The sequence below is a fragment of the Aethalodelphis obliquidens genome, unplaced genomic scaffold (genome assembly GCF_003676395.1).
Source record: "Aethalodelphis obliquidens isolate GAN/ISIS:26980383/991018 unplaced genomic scaffold, ASM367639v1 scaffold3, whole genome shotgun sequence".
NCBI lineage: Eukaryota > Metazoa > Chordata > Mammalia > Artiodactyla > Delphinidae > Aethalodelphis > Aethalodelphis obliquidens.
The window spans coordinates 81697059-81716844 of NW_020837947.1; the positions used below are offsets into that span (position 1 = coordinate 81697059).

Consider the following 19786-nt stretch of genomic DNA (forward strand, 5'->3'; position numbering starts at 1 on the left):
CACAAAGAACACAGTACAGTGGTCCCAGCATATGTTGTATGTAGTTATGAATTTGAAAAGCACAATGATAACACCTACATAGATATACACACATACATGTATGTATATGTTTGTGCTGAACATATTAAAAGTGTCAAATGTATCTATAACAATTCATGAAAAAATCCAGTCAAAAGTTTACTGCTTTTAAAGGAAAATGAGGAAAAGTAGGGTCTAAGCTATTTCTGCAGAGTTCAAGAGCTACTCTGAATACAACTGTTTCAAGAAATTTAGAAGTGAGTACTGTGTAGTCTACTTATATCCCATAAAAGAAAAATTTCCAACTTTTCTTAGGACTGTTACACCACATTTATTTTGCTATATCTCTGCTCTCCCCTGAGAATTGAAATATAACATATTGAAAAAAACTAAAGTGTCATAAAGTTAACCTTACTTTGAGAATTCTGTACTATCATCTAAGGTAACTGAAAATACTACGGAATTTTACAAAGATGAGGTCTTGTATTATTTATTAGGAACATAATTTGCTGACTTTCAAGTCATTAGGCCATAAAAAAGTTTCATGTTGCAAATGTTTTGCATTTTTGAAAACATGTAAGTTTGTATTTCCCATATTGATTAATAACTTGTGATTAATTCTTGGTTTTGGCCGCCACCCACATAGATATTCACTGTGTCTCAAATGGATAGTTTACTTTGTACTTGACGTTTCCAATGGTAAACGTACCAAATAGCTGCTAAGGGGTTCAGTGTGATCTTCTGAAGAAAGATACTGATGCGGGAGCATTAGCATGTCGCCACCCTGGCAGAAAGTGCCTCCCCCTTTTCCATTCTCTTTGAGTGTTTCTATGGCTGAGCAGGTAATACTTATAAGACTCTTTCAGAGAACACTGGTCGCCAGAGTCCATTCAGAGTGCCTCTGGCTTAATCCCATAATATAACTGAGAGCTAAACTGCGATAAAACAGATTAGAATCTTGAGTGATTTGCCTGCAGTCACAAATTAATCTGGAAAAGAGCAGCTCGGACTTCACTGACCAGGCAGTGCAGGTTCCCCATTCCTGCTGCAAGGTAAGCAGGACTCAGGGGCAGAATGTGCAGGTTTGACAACGTGTGGAGACTGCGAAAGGACCACCTATACCTATCTACATTTGTCCCTCATTACGCGTGGCCTTAATTAGAGAAATAAAGTGGCTTTGGTTAAATTCTCAACATGCAAATCTGGATTTTGGCATGAAGCCACCAAACAGACAGTGGGCGCTTCTTACACAGAAGAGTTAAAGAGGATAATAGCCATCCAGACTTGGAGAACTGCTAAATATTTCTGACCCTCAGTTTCCTTAATTGGTGGACTGGAATGACACAACAGCCTCCTTTCAGCTCTAAAATGTGACAGTTTGATGTCCCTGAAATGGGCCCGCCCCCCAGACCCGTTCATCTGAAGTGGCTCCCAGTCTCTCTGGGACTCAGTTTCTGAGTGCCTCCAGTTTGGAGAAGTCCCCATGAGATGGTGATCTTCTTCTACAGCAGAGACCAGCTCTTGGGTGTAATCGCATAAATAAATAAGACTTTTAGAGCAGGATCCTATTTGGAACTCTTTACTAATCCAAATAACAGAGACAGCTTATAAAGCCATGTTGCTACAATACAAATAGTGTCATTTGACCCTTCATTTATTTTATTTTACTTATTTATTATTATTATTATTATTTTTTGCGGTAGGCGGGCCTCTCACTGCTGTGGCCTCTCCCGTTGCGGAGCGCAGGCTCAGCGGCCATGGCTCACGGGCACAGCTGCTCTGCGGCATGTGGGATCTTCCCGGCCCGGGGCACGAGCCCGTGTCCCCTGCATCGGCAGGCGGACTCCCAACCACTGCGCCACCAGGGAAGCCCTGACCCTTCATTTAAATGAATAAGAACCTCAGCTCATTGTGGCTTAATGATCTATGCGTGTATTACTGTAACAAAACCACTGGTTACAAGCTCGTTCTTGCTGCAGGCTCCCCAGGGCACTCTGTCTGCTGCTTCAAGGGCACAGCAGAGACTCCCTACATACAGTGAAGTTCACCACAGGTTCACTGTCATTAACCAGCTGTGATATTTAACTTTAAGGGGTGGCCTGGTCTCACTAAGACAGGGTTACATCTCTACTGTGTCTCTTTTTTACCTGATTCTAATTAGACTGAGCTACAAGTTGTCTCCCAACAGCTTGTTCCACTGATTTATCTTTCCTACCAGTCCTAGTGTGAGGCAAAAGTGGGGGATTCTTTTTCTGGCCACACAACGACTCCCTTGGAGACATCTGTTGGACATTAATGTATATTAGCCTCTTTTCCTTCTTCCTGCCTGCTCCATTGCTGCAGCAACTCTATCTGAGGCAGTTTTGGAGACACCCAGCTAGAGTGGGCAGGAGTACCTGGGGGGCAGGATACTAGGAGAAAACGGTGAAGCACAAATTTTCAGAAAAAACAGGCCAATGTCATTCCTTAAAATCTTTTTCAAAGTTCCCTGAAATTCTGATGTTATATCTTGAAGAACATCTAACGGACAAGAACTCCAAAACGTTATTAAGAAATCTCCCAAATGTTGTCACACCTTATTACGTGAAGGAGTTGATGGTGAAGCCACTTGCTTAATAAGAAATCACATGCTGTTCGGGGCCTCATCAGTTACGACAAGCACAAGAAGCTAATATGTGAAGTACTGAATGATATACTATTGCTCCGAGAAATGCATCACATGACAAAGGGACGAAGACTAGGCAATTTCTACAGTCTATGCTGATTCCTCACTGAATCTCTGAGATAGGGACTAATGTGATGGAAGACTTTATATTTACTTATTTATACACATGTACAACATATAGCCCCCAGAGCACATAAAAAAAGAACTGAAAAACGTCCGATGACAAATGCACATCATTCAAATATATATAATATCACAGATACTTAACAATGTTTGAAAGCTTTATATTCCTAGTAGAAATGGTACCTCATATGACGAGAGTAAGAAGCAAAATAAACTCTCACTGGGGAGGAGATCACGATGGCAGAGGAGGAAGACATGGAACTCACTTCCCCCGACAGACACATCAAAAATACATCTACGTGTGGAATAATTCTCACTGAAAACGAACTGGAAACTGGCAGAAAGACTCCCGTGCAACCAAGGCTGTGAGAAAGAGCCACACAGAATTGGTTAGGAATGGAAGAGAAGTGATCAGGTCGGCATCCGTGCCCGGAGGGCTGACACAGATGGAGACCCTCCCCTGGGGAGTGAGTGGTGAGAGCTGCAGACCGACTGCCCCAGTCCTGGTGTCCCACGAAGGGGAGACAAGTCCCCTTGGCTGGCTGGAGGGCCAGTGGGACTGACAGGAGGGCAGTGGGAAGCCTGGACTCTGCTCAGGAGGAGTGCGTACACGCTTGCTTGCCCCCGAAGCAGGGTGCAGAGGGTGAATTGAAAATGCACGGGTGGCTGCCCAGTTTCCTATGACTGCCCCAGCTTGCACGTCCAGACGGAGCCAAGTGAAAGCTCCAGCCACACGTGCTTCATGACACAGATCCACACCAGTGTGAGGGCTTGGCTGTGAGGCACAGAAGTGGCTCAGACCTGAAGCGACCTCTGAGCAGGACAGAGGTCACCATCATCAGTACCTGCACCAGCAGGGCATCAGGAGTAGTCTGGGTCTCTGAGCACAGGGGGCTCACCACGGACCCCACCACGACCCATGCTGAGTGCCCACCCCAGGCGCTCTTGCTGCAGCACAACAGCTCCCCTCTGGGGTGGGGACTCCAGTGCTGGGGTGGGAGAGCACACACTTGAAGAGAACAGAGCCAACTCACACCCAAACCTCAGGGCTTCTGCTCCAGCAACTTGAGACCAGACCCACCCCTGTGGGGCAGTGATGGCCACTGAGCAGAGTGGAAGCACAGGCTCAAACCTGGTTCCGGCTCCAGCCCCTCGAGCTCTAGTGCCTCCTCCTACCAATCTGATGGCTGTCAGCACGCCCTCAGGAAAGATGTGACTTCTGTTCACAGCAATCCAGCAATCCTGCCAAAGCCACAAAGTACATGCAGGCTGTATAGGGACACTCTCACGTAAGGGCATCCCTTCAAGACCACCATAGGTAACTGTTTCATCTAATTTCATAGAGACAGACAAATTTAAGCAAAATGAGAAGATAGAGGAATTTGTCTCAATTGAACGAGGAAGAGAAGACCCCTAAGAAAAAGAAATAATGAAACAGAAATAAAAAACTTACCAGATAAAAAATTCAAAAAATTAGTAGTAAAAATGCTAACTGAATTAGAGAAAATAAGGGGTGAGCACAGTTAAAATTTTAACAAGGAACTAGAAAATATAATAAAGAATCAGACAGAAGCAAATCATTCAATAGCTGAAATGAAAAACACACTAGAAGGAATGAACAGCAGATTAGGTGATATGGAAGAGCACATGAATGATCTAGAAGACAGAATAACGAACATGACCCAAATAGAAGAGCAAAAAGAAACAAGAATTTTAAAAAGAACAGTTTAAGAGAGCTATGGGACAATATCAAGCATACTAATATTCACATTATAGGGGTCCCAGAAGAAGAGAGAGAGAAAAGGGGGTCAAAATATATTTGCTGACATAATATCTGAAAACTTCCCAAAGCTGGAGAAGGAAAGAGATTTTTAGGCACAGGAAGCAAAGAGAGGCCCTAACAAGATGGATCCAGAGACCCACACAAAGCCATATAATTAGAATGGCAAAAGTTAAAGATAAAGAGAATTTTAAAGGCAACAAGAAAGAAACAAAGAGTCACAGGGAACAACCATAAGCTATCAGTTGATTTTTCTGCAGAAACTTTTCAGACAAGAAGGGAGTTTCATGATATATTTAAAGTTCTGAAACAGAAAAACCTACAATCTAGGATACCCTACCCAGCAAGGTTATTATTCAGAATTAAATGAGAGATAGAGAACTTCTCAGATGAGCAAAAAAACTAAAAAAGTTCATCAATACTAAACTGACCCTACAAGAAATGCTAAAGAGTCTGCTCTAAGTGGAAAAGAAAAGACTACAACAAAAAGTGAGAATTTAGAAGAAAGGAAAAATCTCACTAGTAAAGACAAATATATGGTAAAGGCTATGGATCAACCACTTAAATAAACAAGTATGAAGACCAAAAGACAAAAATTGTAAAATCAACTGCAGCTAACAAACAGTGAAGGGATAGACACTAAGATGTAAAATATGACATAAAAAACACAAAACATCGGAAAGAGGAGTAAAAAATGTCATTAGAATGTGTTTAAACTTAAATGTGTATCAGTTTAAAATAAGTAGATTCAGTGATAGGTCAACATATGTGAACCACATGGTGACCACAAATCAAGAAGCTACAACATATAATTTCAAGATATTCTATGGAATTATATAGTATAGGCAATATTTAAAAATACTTTAAATAGTAATTAGGGTAATTTTTGTAAAATGAACCTTTAGCAGTTTATTGCACAACTATATGCATGCAAACTGTCCGAATCAGAAGTGTGTCTACAGTCTTATCATTACATTTTTTTCATGCCTCCAAAAGTCCATTTTGCAAGCATGTTAATACTGGGTATGTTGTGGCATATGTTAAATAATGTTGATACATAAATTAATAAAGGAAAAAGCTTATAATTTAAAAAAAGAGAACCTACAACAGACCCATGCCCTGAGCCCTGCAGCCTGCAGCCTGTATCCTGTGCCAGGCCCAAGGCCCCCACCTGCCACCATCTCTTTGTACCCACCGCAGCTCTGGGGAGGCAAACCCCAGATTCCCAGAGCACCTGCCGTCCCACCCTCATATCCTAACAAAGACCGGGATGGGGAGGAAGGTGCAAGGGAAACCCTCATCATCTCTACCCTGGGTGAGAAATCCTTTGAAACCAGCTAGGAAGAGCTGCCCACAGCTAAGTTAAGTTAAAGGAGCATCCTCTCTACCCTCCTTGACCTCCAGCCTTCCAGGGAAGACCCAGGGTGAGGAATCCCTGGGGAAAACACTGAAAGGCGCTGCCTACAGCAACTGAACTTTGGGAAGGACCATCTCTACTCTCCCTTTTCCTCCAGGAAAAGACTGTTAAAAATCCCATGAAACAAACAAACAAACAAACAAAGGGACCTACAATAGATACACAAAAACTAGAAATAAAGGAACACAAGCATGCCACTAAAGAAAATTATCAGACCACAAGAGAAAAAACTAAAAGAAGAAGAAAAGAACAGAGAGAACTACAAAAACAACGAGAAAACAAATAACAGAATGGCAATAAGTACATACCTATCAATAGGCACTTTAAATGTCAATGCACTAAATGATCCAGTAAAGTCATAAGGTGGCTGGTTAGATGGAAAACAAGACCCATCTATATGGTGCTAACAAGAGACTTACTTCAGAGCTAAGAACATACAGACTGAAAATTAGGGGATGGAAAAAGATATTTCATGAAAATAGAAATGACAAGCAAGTGAGGATAGCAATACTCATATCAGATAAAATAGGCTTTAAAGCGAAGTCTATAATAAAAGACAACAGGATATTATATAATGATAAAGGGATCAATACAAGAAGAGGATATCACACTTGTTAATGTATAGGCAACCAAAACAGGAGCACTTAAATATATAGAGCAAATATTAACTGACATAAAGGGAGACACTGACAAAAATACAATAATAATAGAGGACTTTAATACGCTACTTATATCAATGGACAGATCATCCAAATAGAAAGTCAATAAGGCAGCCATGGTCCACAACAGACCAAATGGATTTACAGATATATAGAGGACATTCCATCCAAAAGCATTCTTCTCAAGTGCACATGAAACTTCTCTAGGATAGATCACATGCTAGGCTACAAAACAAATCTAAATACATTTAAAAGACAGAAATTACAACAAACATATTTTTGTGACCACAATGATATGAAATTAGAAATCAATTACAGGAAGAAAAATTGGAGAAACACAAACAAGTGGAGACTAAACAACATGCTACTAAGAAAAACCAGTGGGTCAATGAAGAAATCAAAAAGGAAATCAGAAAATACCTCAAGGCAAATGAAAATGGAAACACAACACTCCAAAATCTATGGGATGAAATACAGGCTTACCTCAAGAAATAAGAAAAGTCTCAAATAAACAACCTAATCCACCATCTAAAGGAATTAGAAAAAGAAGAACAAACTTCTTCCCAAAGTCAGAAGAAGGACGGAAATAATAAAGATCAAACAGGAAATAAATAAAATAGAGACCAACAATCAATAGAAAAGATCTAAGAGACCAAGAGCTGTTTCTCTTCTTTTAAAATAATCAAAATTAATAAAACTTTAACTAGGCTCATCAAAAGGAAAGAGAGAAGACTCAAATAAATGAAATAAGAAATAAAAGAAGAGAAATAACAACTGATATCATAGAGACACAAAAAATCTTGAGAATACTACAAACAGTTATGTGCCAACAAATTGGACAACCTAGAAGAAATGGAAAAATTTCTAGAAACATACAAACTTCAAAGACTGAATAAGGAAGAAATAGACAATGTGAACAGATTGATCACTAGTAGTGAGATTGAATTTGTAATAAAAAAATCTCCCAGCAAACAAAAGTCCAGGACTGGATGGCTTCACATGGGAATTCTACCAAACATACAAAGAAGAGCTAATACCTATCTTTCTCCAACTCTTGCAAAAAACTGAAGAGGAGGGAACACTCCCAGATTCATTCTATGAGCCCACCATCACTCTGATATCAAAACCAGACAAAGACACTACAAAAAAAGAAAATAACATGCCAATATCTGTGATGACTATAGACGCAAAAATCCTGAACAAAATATTAGCAAACCAATTCCACAATATATAAAAAGAATCACTATGAATACTATACACTATGCTCAAGTGTGATTTATTCCAAGGGAGCAAGGATAGTTCAATACCCACAAATCAATGTGATACACCATATTAACAAATTGAAGAATAAAAATCACATGTTGGTTTCAATAGATACAGAAAAAGATACCAAGAAATGGAAAGATATTCCACGTTCTTTAACTGGAAGAATTAATATTGTTTAAATGTCCATACTACCCAAAACAATCTACAGATTTAATGTAATCCCTATCAAAATATCTGTGACATTTTTCACAGAACTAGAACAAATAATCCTAAAATTTATATGGACCCACAAAAGACTCCTAATTGACAAAGCAATTTTGAGGAAAAAGAACAAAGCTGGAGGTACCACACTCCCTGACTTCACACCCTACTATAAAGCTACAGTCATCAAAACAGTATGGTACTGGCACAAAAACAAACACATAGAACAATGGAACAGAATAAAGCCCAGAAATAAACCCACACACTTATGGTCAATTAATCAATGACAATGGAGGCAAGACTATGCAATGGATAAAAGACTGTCTTTCCAATAAGTGTTGCTGGGAAAACTGGACAGCTACATGTAAAAGAATGACATCAGAACATTTTCTCATACCATACACAAAATTAAGCTCAAAATGTATTAAAGACCTAAATGTAAGCCTGGAGAGCATAAAACTTCTGGAAGAGAACAGCCGAATACTCTTTTGACATAAATTATAGCAATATTTTTTGGATCTATCTCCTAAGGCAAAGGAAACAAAAGCAAAAATAAACAAATTGGACCTAATTAAACTTAAAAGCTTTTGCACATCAAATGAAACCATTGACAAAACAAAAAGACAACCTACTGAACAGGAGAAAATATTTGCAAATGATATGACTGATAAGGGGTTAATATCCAAAATATAAATACAGCTCATACAACTAAATATCAAAAAAATCCAAACGACTCAATTAAAAAATGGGCAGAAGACCTGAATAGATATTTTTCTAAACAAAGCATATGGATGGCCAACAGGCACATGAAAAGATGCTCAACATTATAGTCATTGGAGAAATGCAAATCAAATAAATATCACTTCACACCTGTGAGAAGAGCTATCATCTAAAAGATCACAAATAATAAATGTTGGTGAGGATGTGGAGAAAAGGGAGCCCTTGTACACTGCTGGTGGGAATGTAAATTGGTGCAGCCACTGTGGAAAACAGTATGGAGGTTCCTCAAAAAACCAAAAATAGAACTACCATATGATCCTACAATTCCATCTGGGTATACATCCAAAGAAAATGAAAACACTAATTTGAAGAGATACATGCACCTCAATGTTCATAGCAGCATTATCTACAATAACCGAGATATGGAAGCAACCTAAGTGTCCATAACAGATGAATAGATAAAGAAGGTGTGATATGTATATATACACTGGAATTACCAAAGAATAAAAATGAATGAAATTCTGCCATTTGCAGCAACATAGATGGGCCTAGAGATTATTATGCTTAGTGAAATAAGTCGGACAGAGAAAGACAAATATTGTATGTTACCACTCATATGTGGAATCTAAAAAATAAAACAAACGAATGAATATAACAAAACAGAAATAGACTCACAGGTATAGAGAACAAACTAGTGGTTACCAGTGGGGAGAGGGATGGGGGGACCACAAGATTGGGGTAGGGGATTAAGGGATACAAACTATAATGTATAAAATAATAAGCAACAAGGATATGTTGTACAGCACAGGGGAATATAGCCATATTTTGTAATAACTTAAATGGAGTACAATCTATAAAAATATCAAATCACTATATCGTACACCTGAAACTGATATAATATTGTAAATCAACTACACTTCAATAAGAAAATATACCAACATATGATTATATCATAGAAATTATACCACAGTATACTTTTCTCACTAAGTGGTTGATTTAACTCAGTGTTTTCTCAATTATGTAACATTGACCTTTTATAAGTGTTATTTTTAATAGTCTTATATATAAAATGTGAATAACTAGATAATCCTAAATGATAAGTGAGGTTCTAGAAAGAAAGCCAAGTAAAGGCAAAGCTGGCAGCATCAGGTACTGAAATGATAGTAACAGCTCCCCGAAGTCAGGTACAGAACTCTGCATACAGGAGTCAGGTATGGAGATCTGATGATTTCTGTCCTCTGAGTCTCATGTTGGTTTTGCACATTCACGAAAGGAGTTGGGGGAAAGCAGCATAGCTCTCTGGACCTGAACAGGGTACACACTTTCCCAGTTCCCCATCTAAATGGCAGATGGCATCAAAGATGGATGGTATCTCTCCGAAACTCTCTAATCCTTAAGAAGAAATCCTCAGGGGCTTCCCTGGTGGCGCAGTGGTTGAGAGTCCGCCTGCCGATGCAGGGGACGCGGGTTCGTGTCCCGGTCCGGGAAGATCCCACATGCCGCGGAGCGGCTGGGCCCGTGAGCCATGGCCGCTGAGCCTGCGCGTCCGGAGCCTGTACTCCGCAACGGGAGAGGCCACAACAGTGAGAGGCCCGCGTACCGCAAAAAAAAAAAAAAAAAGAAAAGAAAAAGAAAAACCAGAAAGAAATCCTCAGGAAATATCACAGGAAGTAAGTGGGAAAAGATGTCATCTGAATGCCAGGGAGTTTAAGACGTGCAATAAACACAAACCACTAGTTATAGGACGCAAAACCTCTAAGTTGCTCTTTACAACATGTGTGTTTACATATTTATACATGGATCCCAAGCAAAAAAGATGCTTTTCCTCCATATTTATGTTCTACATGGGACCAGGGTTAAATGTATTATTTAAAATAATGTGTTGACTTTTTTCTCTTAGCAATACTAATCCTTGGTACAAGGATACCAGGCATTGATTTGGGGGCTGAGCAGAATTACGGATGCACTCACTATGCATTCTAAAGGGCACTGTCGGTTTCAACACATAAAGATAAGAAGACAATCTGATATTCTCCTCTCACCTTAATGTGCAACTAACCAAACTACTTCCTGAAACTGAAAGTTCATCACTATCCATTCTTTATAAGTCTCCTCTCCCATGTTCAAGCACATGTAAAATAGTGGAATTACAACTACAGAAAATCAGAGTGGTTTCCCCAGGCCCCGAACTCATTCATTGAAACTCTGAGGTCATTCTACAGCTCTGAAGTCAGCCCCCTCCTAAGCAAGAAGAGACGCTTGTGTTGACCACACTGTGAGGCAGTTCTGACCTGCTTTAGTGGGTTTGTGTGTGTTCTATTTAAAGCTGCCACGGGTCATGGCCAGGCCATAATGGCATAATTTCACTTGAAAAATACGTCAAGCCCCATAAAAACAATTCAGCTTAAGGAAAATTTTACTTGGATGAGTCCTGTGGTGTGCGTTGATTTCACAGAAGCAGTGATTTTGACTTCCTTTTTCCTGAGGAGATGGATATAACTCACTAATTATGAGAACATAATTGATGTTACTTGTGTTGCCTTAGGTAATGCATATAAGCCAGCTCAGAAACAAACAAGCCAAAAGAAGAACAAGTGGTTTTTCCATGAATGCCTTAGTGAACTTATACATGATCAGCACAAATTTGTTCACAAAACAAACATTAAGGTCTTAGCTACTCCACAATGAGGACACTCATCTCTGCTTCTTCAAGGAAAACGACTTAATCTACTCGACATTTCCAAACTTGTTAATATACTTGTTTATTGTGAAACTGGATAAACATTGGGCTTCGTAAAGCTTCTGGGGCATTAGAACATGAGCATGGACATCCAAATAAAGTAGGAATTCAAGTAAAAGTTAAATAAAATGGGGCTTCCCTGGTGGCACAGTGGTTGAGAGTCCGCCTGCCGATGCAGGGGACACAGGGTCGTGCCCCGGTCTGGGAAGATCCCACATGCCACGGAGCGGCTGGGCCCGTGAGCCATGGCCGCTGAGCCTGTACTCCGCAACGGGAGAGGCCACAGCAGTGAGAGGCCCGCGTACCGCAAAAAAAAAAAAAAAAAAAAGTTAAATAAAATGAGTTCAACGGAGTGGTAGTTAAAGCAGTCATTTTACTTTCAGTAGTTTTTCTTGACCAATTAGACATTCTCTTTAATCAAGTCCTAATACTCTGAGTTCACATACTTCCTTTCCCGTCTGCACACAGCTTCAGATCCGCAGGTCGCAGGTGAGAATCACAACAACAGCTAACCCCTACCTGGCACACTCCTTTCAACAGCTCTTCCAGGTAGGTAGGGGTTATTAGAATCTCTGTCTTCTAAGTGAGGAAACAGAGCGGCAGAGAGGCTGAGGAACTTGCCCAGGATCACAGAGCTAAGAGGTGGTGAGGCTGGGGTTTAAACCCAGGTGATCTGAATTGCCTCCACATAATCCCCTATGTTGCTTACACACTAAGAAGCCAGCAGACACATGGTCTGCCCTGTCCTCTGTGCCTTTGCAGGACTGACCATCAGACTCCCCCCTCGTGAAGGAAATATGACTCAGTTCCTTTGCCATCAAGTCTGGGCTGGTGCGGAAGGACACACCCTGATGGGACACACGCTAAGTAGGGTGAGTTCTCCATGCTGTTTAGGACACAAGGAACCCTGACCCCAGATGCAGGGTTCAGGGTGGCTTGGAGCAAGCACTTCAAGGGAGAGTAAAAAAAGTAGAATCTGCACAAAAATGTTAAAAGGAGGAAATTAAATGGATGGCTTCCTGGAAGGAATAAAAATGAAAAAAAAAAAGGACAAGCACAGGCAGAGAAGCTAAACTGACATAGCAGCACTATTTACAATAGCCAGTACATGGACACAACCTAAATATTCAACAGAGGAATGGATGAAGAAGATGTGGCACATATATACAATGGAATATTACTCAACCATTAAAAGGAATGAAATTGCATCATTTGTAGAGACGTGGACGGACCTAGAGAGTGTCATACAGAGTGAAGTAAGTCAGAAAGAGAAAGACAAGTATTGTATTTAAAGGCATATATGTGGTATCTAGAAAAATGGTATACATGACGTTATTTGCAAAGCAGAAATAAAGACACAGACATAGAGAAAAAATGTACGGATACCAATGGGGAGGTGGGAGGAATTGGGAGATTGGGATTGACACATATACACTATTGATACTATGTATAAAACAGATAACTAATGAGAACATACTGTATAGCACAGGGAACTCTACTTAACGCACTGTGGTGACCTAAATGGGAAGGAAATCCAAAACGGAGGGGATGTATGTATACGTATAGCTGATTCATTTTGCTGTACAGTAGAAACTAACACAACATTGTAAAGCAACTGTACGCCAATAAAAATTAATTAAAATAGAAGACACGGGGTGGCTTGTAAGGCGTTTAAAACATAAAATTTCTATTCAGGATCAAAATGAGGATCCAGCAACAAAGAATGCAAGAGTGTGGTGTCATCTTGGTCCAGCCGAACAAACTTCTGGTCGGGGCAGTCACTAGCTGATTCACCAATAAATGTTCTTTCAGAGACCCAGAGGGACTTTAACAAAAGGCCCTGAGATTGTTCAGACATGCACTTTAATGTGACTATAAAGGAGAAATCCAAGGTTACATTAAAATGATACTTATTTTTTATGTTTTGGGTATTAGGAATATTAGGAAATCCTATAAGGAATCTACATCTTAGAGGGGATTTTTATAAATGCCAGTTCTTTTGAGATGTCTCATGTAAACTTCCACGAACGTGCTCAGCCGTCTGAAATATTCCACTTTTCATCAAGACACCTTCTTGGGCTCACATCCAATTCCCGTCCTTCTCTTTTTCCCCGATTCCCCACTGCTGCCTCTCCTTCCTCACAATTCACCCCCTAATTCCCTCACATCTTTTCTTGCAATTTTTGTTTCTAATGCTCTCCCATTTATTTATTCAACTAAAACTTCTCTCTCTGTTGGTACCAATTCCAGCCACCTCTCGTTTTATCCAGTATCTCTCCCCCAAATTTTTTCCAAATTTTAATGCTGTTGAACCCTCCATGCATCTTGAAACGCCCTTCTGTTGACTTCCTGGCCCTGCAGTATCCCGGTCCCCCTGCTGGTCTTTCTCTGCCACCATGGGCTGGACAGCCCCTTGGTGTCCAGGCAGGTGGTCCCCATTCTGCTTTCCCTTACTGCTCCCTGACACACTCTCACCTGCAGCTCAGGGTCAATATTCAACATTAGCTGAATTTTTAAAATTGTGTTAATCTATAAAGGATGTGAGATCCCAAAATATGCCAGTCAAAAGTTTCACTTGTAGGACTTCAAAAAGATAACAAACGGAAAAAGCAATGGCGTATAAGAGATTCAAATAAGGAGGTTAAGAAAAAAAAAAAAGGCCACAAATCTCAGATATATATCACCACCAAACACTGTTATGGTTAACAGCAGCTTTTCAGTACAAGAATCATACTACTACTATGTTTTATTAAATGAACACTTATCTAAAATTTAGTAGCTTACAAGACAATAAAGAGAAGAAAGTCAACTAATGAAAATTTCAAACAGAATTTTGGTGTGGTACTTGGTAAAAAATAATGTTTTTATCGTGCTTATAGAAAACTCTTCCCAAAGGGTTAAAGAGAAAAAATTTTTATGTTTATCATATTTATTTAAGCCTTAATAAAATAACAGTGGTATTATTAGTAGTATTATTAACATTTTCTATAATGTTTGGTATGCTTACATGTGACAAGTATGTTTGAAACTCACCATAATTGAGAGATATTAGTAGAATACAGGCTAGTCTCTAATCATTGAGGAAAACCAATAAATCAATGATTTCTTCTACTTTCCTTAAACACATTATGCCTAGGAGTAAGGTGCATAAACTTGCACATATTTTATATTTCATTTCAATAAACTTAGCGATAGTCAATTCATTCCTGATCAGACACATGTAATCAAAATATGAGTTTTCTTGACAATGGGTCAATAGAAAAGAATTTTAAATTCCTAGATTTTTCTGTTGTTTTCTATTGCAAAGTTCAGTGAAGTGAAAAATGACAGGTCTTAGCTTTCAGTGTGTGTGTGTCTGTCTGTGTGTATGCACACACACACATGCATATGCATGTACATTTGCATGTCCAAAAGAGGTGAGTGCTGCCTAACTCTTGAGCAGAGAAGAAATGGTGGCACTAAGATGGGTCTAAATGTAAATATGTAAGAATGCTTTTTTCTTTAATCTGCTTCACTTTTAAGTAGCTGAAAAAGCAGAATAAATCCCTGAGTACATTTGGAAATAATCATTTGTAAATGTGTATAATATCAATAATACCTGATCTAAATGCTCTCCTCTATAAATATGGCATTTGTGAAAGAGCAGTAATATTGATAAACCTTGCCTTACATTATCTACAAAATTCTATTACATTCCTTAGTTTCTGACACTGTTACTTGTTGATAAGTTACAGTAAAAGTAATATAAAATTATCTGAACTATACATATTTATAAATGGAGTAAATTTGCATAATATAGTGGTTGAACTTTACAATTTGAATACGTTCCTCCAAAACTGTCATGAAGACTACATAAGTTTAATTTATTCTTTAACTCACCTTCTTCTGAAATGTAAGCTTCGCTAGGGTACAATTTCAATTTGAAGCATTACTATTTTCAAAGAGCCTCATCTGAATATTTTTTATTTCAGCTAGTCTGACAAAGACTCTCATAATTATCTTACAAGCCAAATTAAGAAATGTGGGTTGGAAGGAGGGAGAGTCCGAATGTATTTGTACATGACTTGTATCATGTCACATGAATATCAATGGTAGACAAGATGGCAGCTTTGCTGTTGTTAGAGTTTTCAGGCCCTGTTCTGCTCAGGATTTATTAGTGATATGAATGAAGACTCAACGGGTAGGCTTATCAAAATTTAAGGTGATGTAAATCTGGGAGCTATATCACTGGAAAAAAACACAATAGAATGGTATTAGAAACTAAAATCCAGAAGATGAAATTTAACAATCACAAGGGTCAATTCTTACTCTGTGATAAAGAAAGGCAACTGCACAATCGCAGGATGGATGAAGATCTGACTGGGAAGAAGTTTTCATTAAAATAAAGGAGGAGGCACCTTGAATTGACCACATGTCAGTACAAGTCAGAAGTACAATTTCCTTGTATGCTTAAAATTCGTTAAGAGAGATGATCCATGTTAAATGTTCTTACCACACAAAATTAAAAATAAAAAAAAGCTCTGCCACAGGGGGAAGAATTCAGACATACTGTCTAGCTTCGCCCACCTCACTCCATAATTTCCATCTCAAACCACCTAGGGTTTTTTATTGGAGTTGAAATTAAAAACCTATTTATCGTTGTACTTTACTGAGTTATTGTTGACAATTAAAATTTTATATATTTAAGGTATACAACTTGATGTGATATACTTATGCATTTTGAAAATCACCACAATCAAGCTAATTAACATATCCATCCCCTCACAGTTACTGTTTTTTGTCGTGAAAACACTTAAGATCTACCCTTTTAGCCAATTTCAAGTATACGACATAATATTAACTACAGTCTCATTGCTGTACATTAAGTCCCCAGAACTTATCCATCTTGTATAACTAAAATTCGTATCCCTTGACTGACATCTTCTCTTACCCCCTTCTCCCCTCAGCCCCCAGTGACCACCAGTCTACTCTCTGTTTCTATGGATTTTACATTCTCAGATTCCACATGCAAAGGCGTATTTGTCTTTCTGTGTCTGGCTTCTTTCATGTAGCATAAAGTCCTCCAGGTTCCTCCATGTTATCGCAAGTGGCAAGACCTACTTCTTTATTAAGGCTGAATAATATTCCACTGTGTGTGTGTGTGTGTGTGTGTGTGTGTGTGTGTGTGTGTGTGTGTGTAATCACATTTTCTTTATCCATTCATCTGTCAATAGACCTTTAGTTTGTTTCCATATCATGGGAGTATGCATATCTCTTCGAAATACTGACTTCATCCCTTTAGATATACACCCAGAAGTGGGAGTGCTGGGTCGTAAGGTAGTTCTATTTTTACTTTTCTGGAGGAACCTCCATACTCTTTTCCACACTGGCTGTACCAGTTTACATTCCCACCAACAGTGCACGAGGGTTCCCTATTCCCCACACCCTGGCTAACATTTCTTATCTCTTGTCTTTCTGATACTAGCCATTCTAGCTGGTTTGAGGTGACGGCTCACTGTGGTTTTGATTTGCATTTCCTTGATCATTAGCTGCCTTTTCATATACCTGTTGTCCATGTGTATGTCTTCTTTTGAGAAGTGTCTATTCAGGTCCTTTGCCCATTTTTAAATGGGGTTATTGGGTTTTTTTTGCTATTGAGTTGCATGAGTTCCTTATGTATTTTGGATATTCACTAGGGAGTATAATTTATCACTCAGTTTCCAGGAAGGGGTAGTTACTAGAAGGAAAATGTTCCCTGGATGCTGCAGACCGAAATTAATTCAGAAACATGGTCCTAGATACAACAGACATCTTGGTCATTACTGTGAGAAAATAGAATAAGAAGCTTGGAAATGAACTTCACATGATCATTTCATCTAGTCCTCTGCCCCCAGTGGGTGAAAACGCTTAAGGCAGCCTCAAAACCATAGATCTAGGGAAGTAATCGTCTATGTTTCCCCAAGGCTATTTAAAACATTGATCATGTGGATTAATGAACTCTTGGATAGAGAGGGGCTGGAGAGCTAAAAGGGGAAACTACAATTGTACACACAGGTGTTGAGACTAGAACCCAAATGTGACTACTTTGTAAATAATTTTAAAATACCAGCAGAGTCCACTTTCTAGCAAAGTGTTCGAACTCAGTTTTCTCTGTGAGGGCTACAGTAGAACTTACTTCACAGAGCTATTGTGAGAAATAAATGAAATATGAATCATTTAGCACATTGTAGGCAGCTGATAAATGTTAGCTATTATTCACAACATTTTCCCTTTTATTTTCTTAGCCATCAAAACTTATTAAGCCCTTTTATGTTCACTGAAATAGCCACTGGGAATAAAAACTGGACACAGAAATGTTCTAACTGAGAAAACTTAGACATCATCTAGTCCAGTGGGCAGAACTGGGAATAATAAATTTAAATGACTGAAAAGAGATTTGGGGTTAATAGACTGAGACAGTAAAAGAGAACATGGTATCCAAAGCCAGAAGCCCCAAATTCAAGTTCTGGCTCGACTTTTTAGTAGTTCTATGACTTCAGGCAAGTCATCTATGCTCTGTGAGTTACACAACTCTCATCCGTAAGGTAACAGAAGTTCAAAATACTACTCCTATAAGAAAGCACACATAAAATGTCTGGAGACTTCAACATGATTTGAAAACAGTTAATAACAATTAGCGACAAGAATGGGGTGCCCCCTTGCAGAAAGTGTTCATGCAGAGCTGACCAATTATCTGTCACTGCAGGGGTTCCTTTTAGGGGGAGCCACTAAGCCTAACTGCCCTGGAAGGTGATTGCTATACTCCCAGGCAAGTACAATGTATCCACATATTACATACTTTATCTCAAAGGCAGGAGAGTAACTATAAAGAGTCACTAATGTCAACAATTTAATTTGGCTAAGGAATGTAGTTAATATCCACAGTCTTTACAGGATTCATGAACAGGCTAGAACTCCACAAATAGAACCCATCAAACTTAACTCTGCAAAGATGAGCTTAACTCAAAAACCCCAAAAGAGGACCAACGTGCTCCAGATCAAATTATGGTTAATTCATTTCACCCAAATTATATTTCCACATTCCACAATCTGGAAAATATATAGAATTTTCTGGATTGTAAAAGCGCTGTCAAAATCTCAAATTTCGGCTTTCAGGTAGTTGATATTTTCCTCAAGCCCATCTGCTTGCTGGATTTTGATTTTATTTTTATAAGTGTTCAGAAACAAGTAACCCCTGAGTTAGTAATGCCTGCCAGTTGTTCTGTGTCTACTTACCCTCTGACCCTCTTTCCCAGGTGGACCTTGGGGGCCTTGGATCCCCAGGGAGCCCTAGGAGGAAAAACAACACCTATTAATAGATTGTTTCAAGTATACCTGCCTTGCAAAGAACGTTGTGAAAATTAATACCTATTTTATTGATTATAGACAACTTTTAAAGTGATTCGAACTCTTCCAAGCCTAGCCTAGCCCACCTAATACATCAATAATGCTGGATTGTCCTTTGACTGGTTTATCTTTGGAGTTAACACCAGAAAAGAAAAGAAAGGTGATTCCTAACCACGTGGGAGGTGCAGTGTTCACCCCCAGTGGCGACTCCCATATGACTGGAACCATGTTTTATCAAACTGCCATCAATAAATGGTAACAATATTTGCAGGCAGAAAAAAATGCTGCTTCATATACTTAAACTCTATAAATGCAACGGCATTTTTGGTTGAGAGTGGCTCTGTGACTATCCACTGAGAGAACACCTAGTTACGACGTTGGCTTCAACATTCACCTACTCCTAACATTTAATTTTTAGCATCATAGACATTATTTAATACTTTCTCATAACATTGTCAAGTGGTAGAAAAAATAACCTTTGTTTTTTTTCAGTTATACAGGAGGCCCAGGAAATCCCAGGTGCACGAATCCGAAAGTCAATCCCCTGGTTCTCACAGACAGTTACTATTACACAGGAATTCTCACTCAGCATGAAAAGCAAAATGATGACACGGCTGATTTTAAAGTCTCTGGCATTGATTGCTAGTTGTTACCTCTCTGAAAGCGTCTTAGTCTCCCCTGCTGCTTCCTCCTTCCCTATTCAACCTTTCAGTGTGAGTGTTTAGGCCCGTTTTCTTCCCAGTCTACACTCTCCCACCATGGTCTCATATACCATGGGCTTTGGATTCTCCAGGCCAATGATGCCAAGATTTATAACTCAGTTTATCTCTGA

General features: G+C 39.2%; 1 protein-coding gene across 1 annotated transcript in view; it reads right to left on the reverse strand.

Moving 5' to 3' along the window:
- COL19A1 (collagen type XIX alpha 1 chain) overlaps positions 1-19786 on the reverse strand; it is a 349797-nt gene that overhangs the window by 133994 nt on the left and 196017 nt on the right. Inside the window, exon 14 of the mRNA XM_027093224.1 lies at positions 18844-18897. Coding sequence (XP_026949025.1) covers positions 18844-18897 — 54 coding nt within the window. The remainder of the gene's footprint in view (positions 1-18843; positions 18898-19786) is intronic.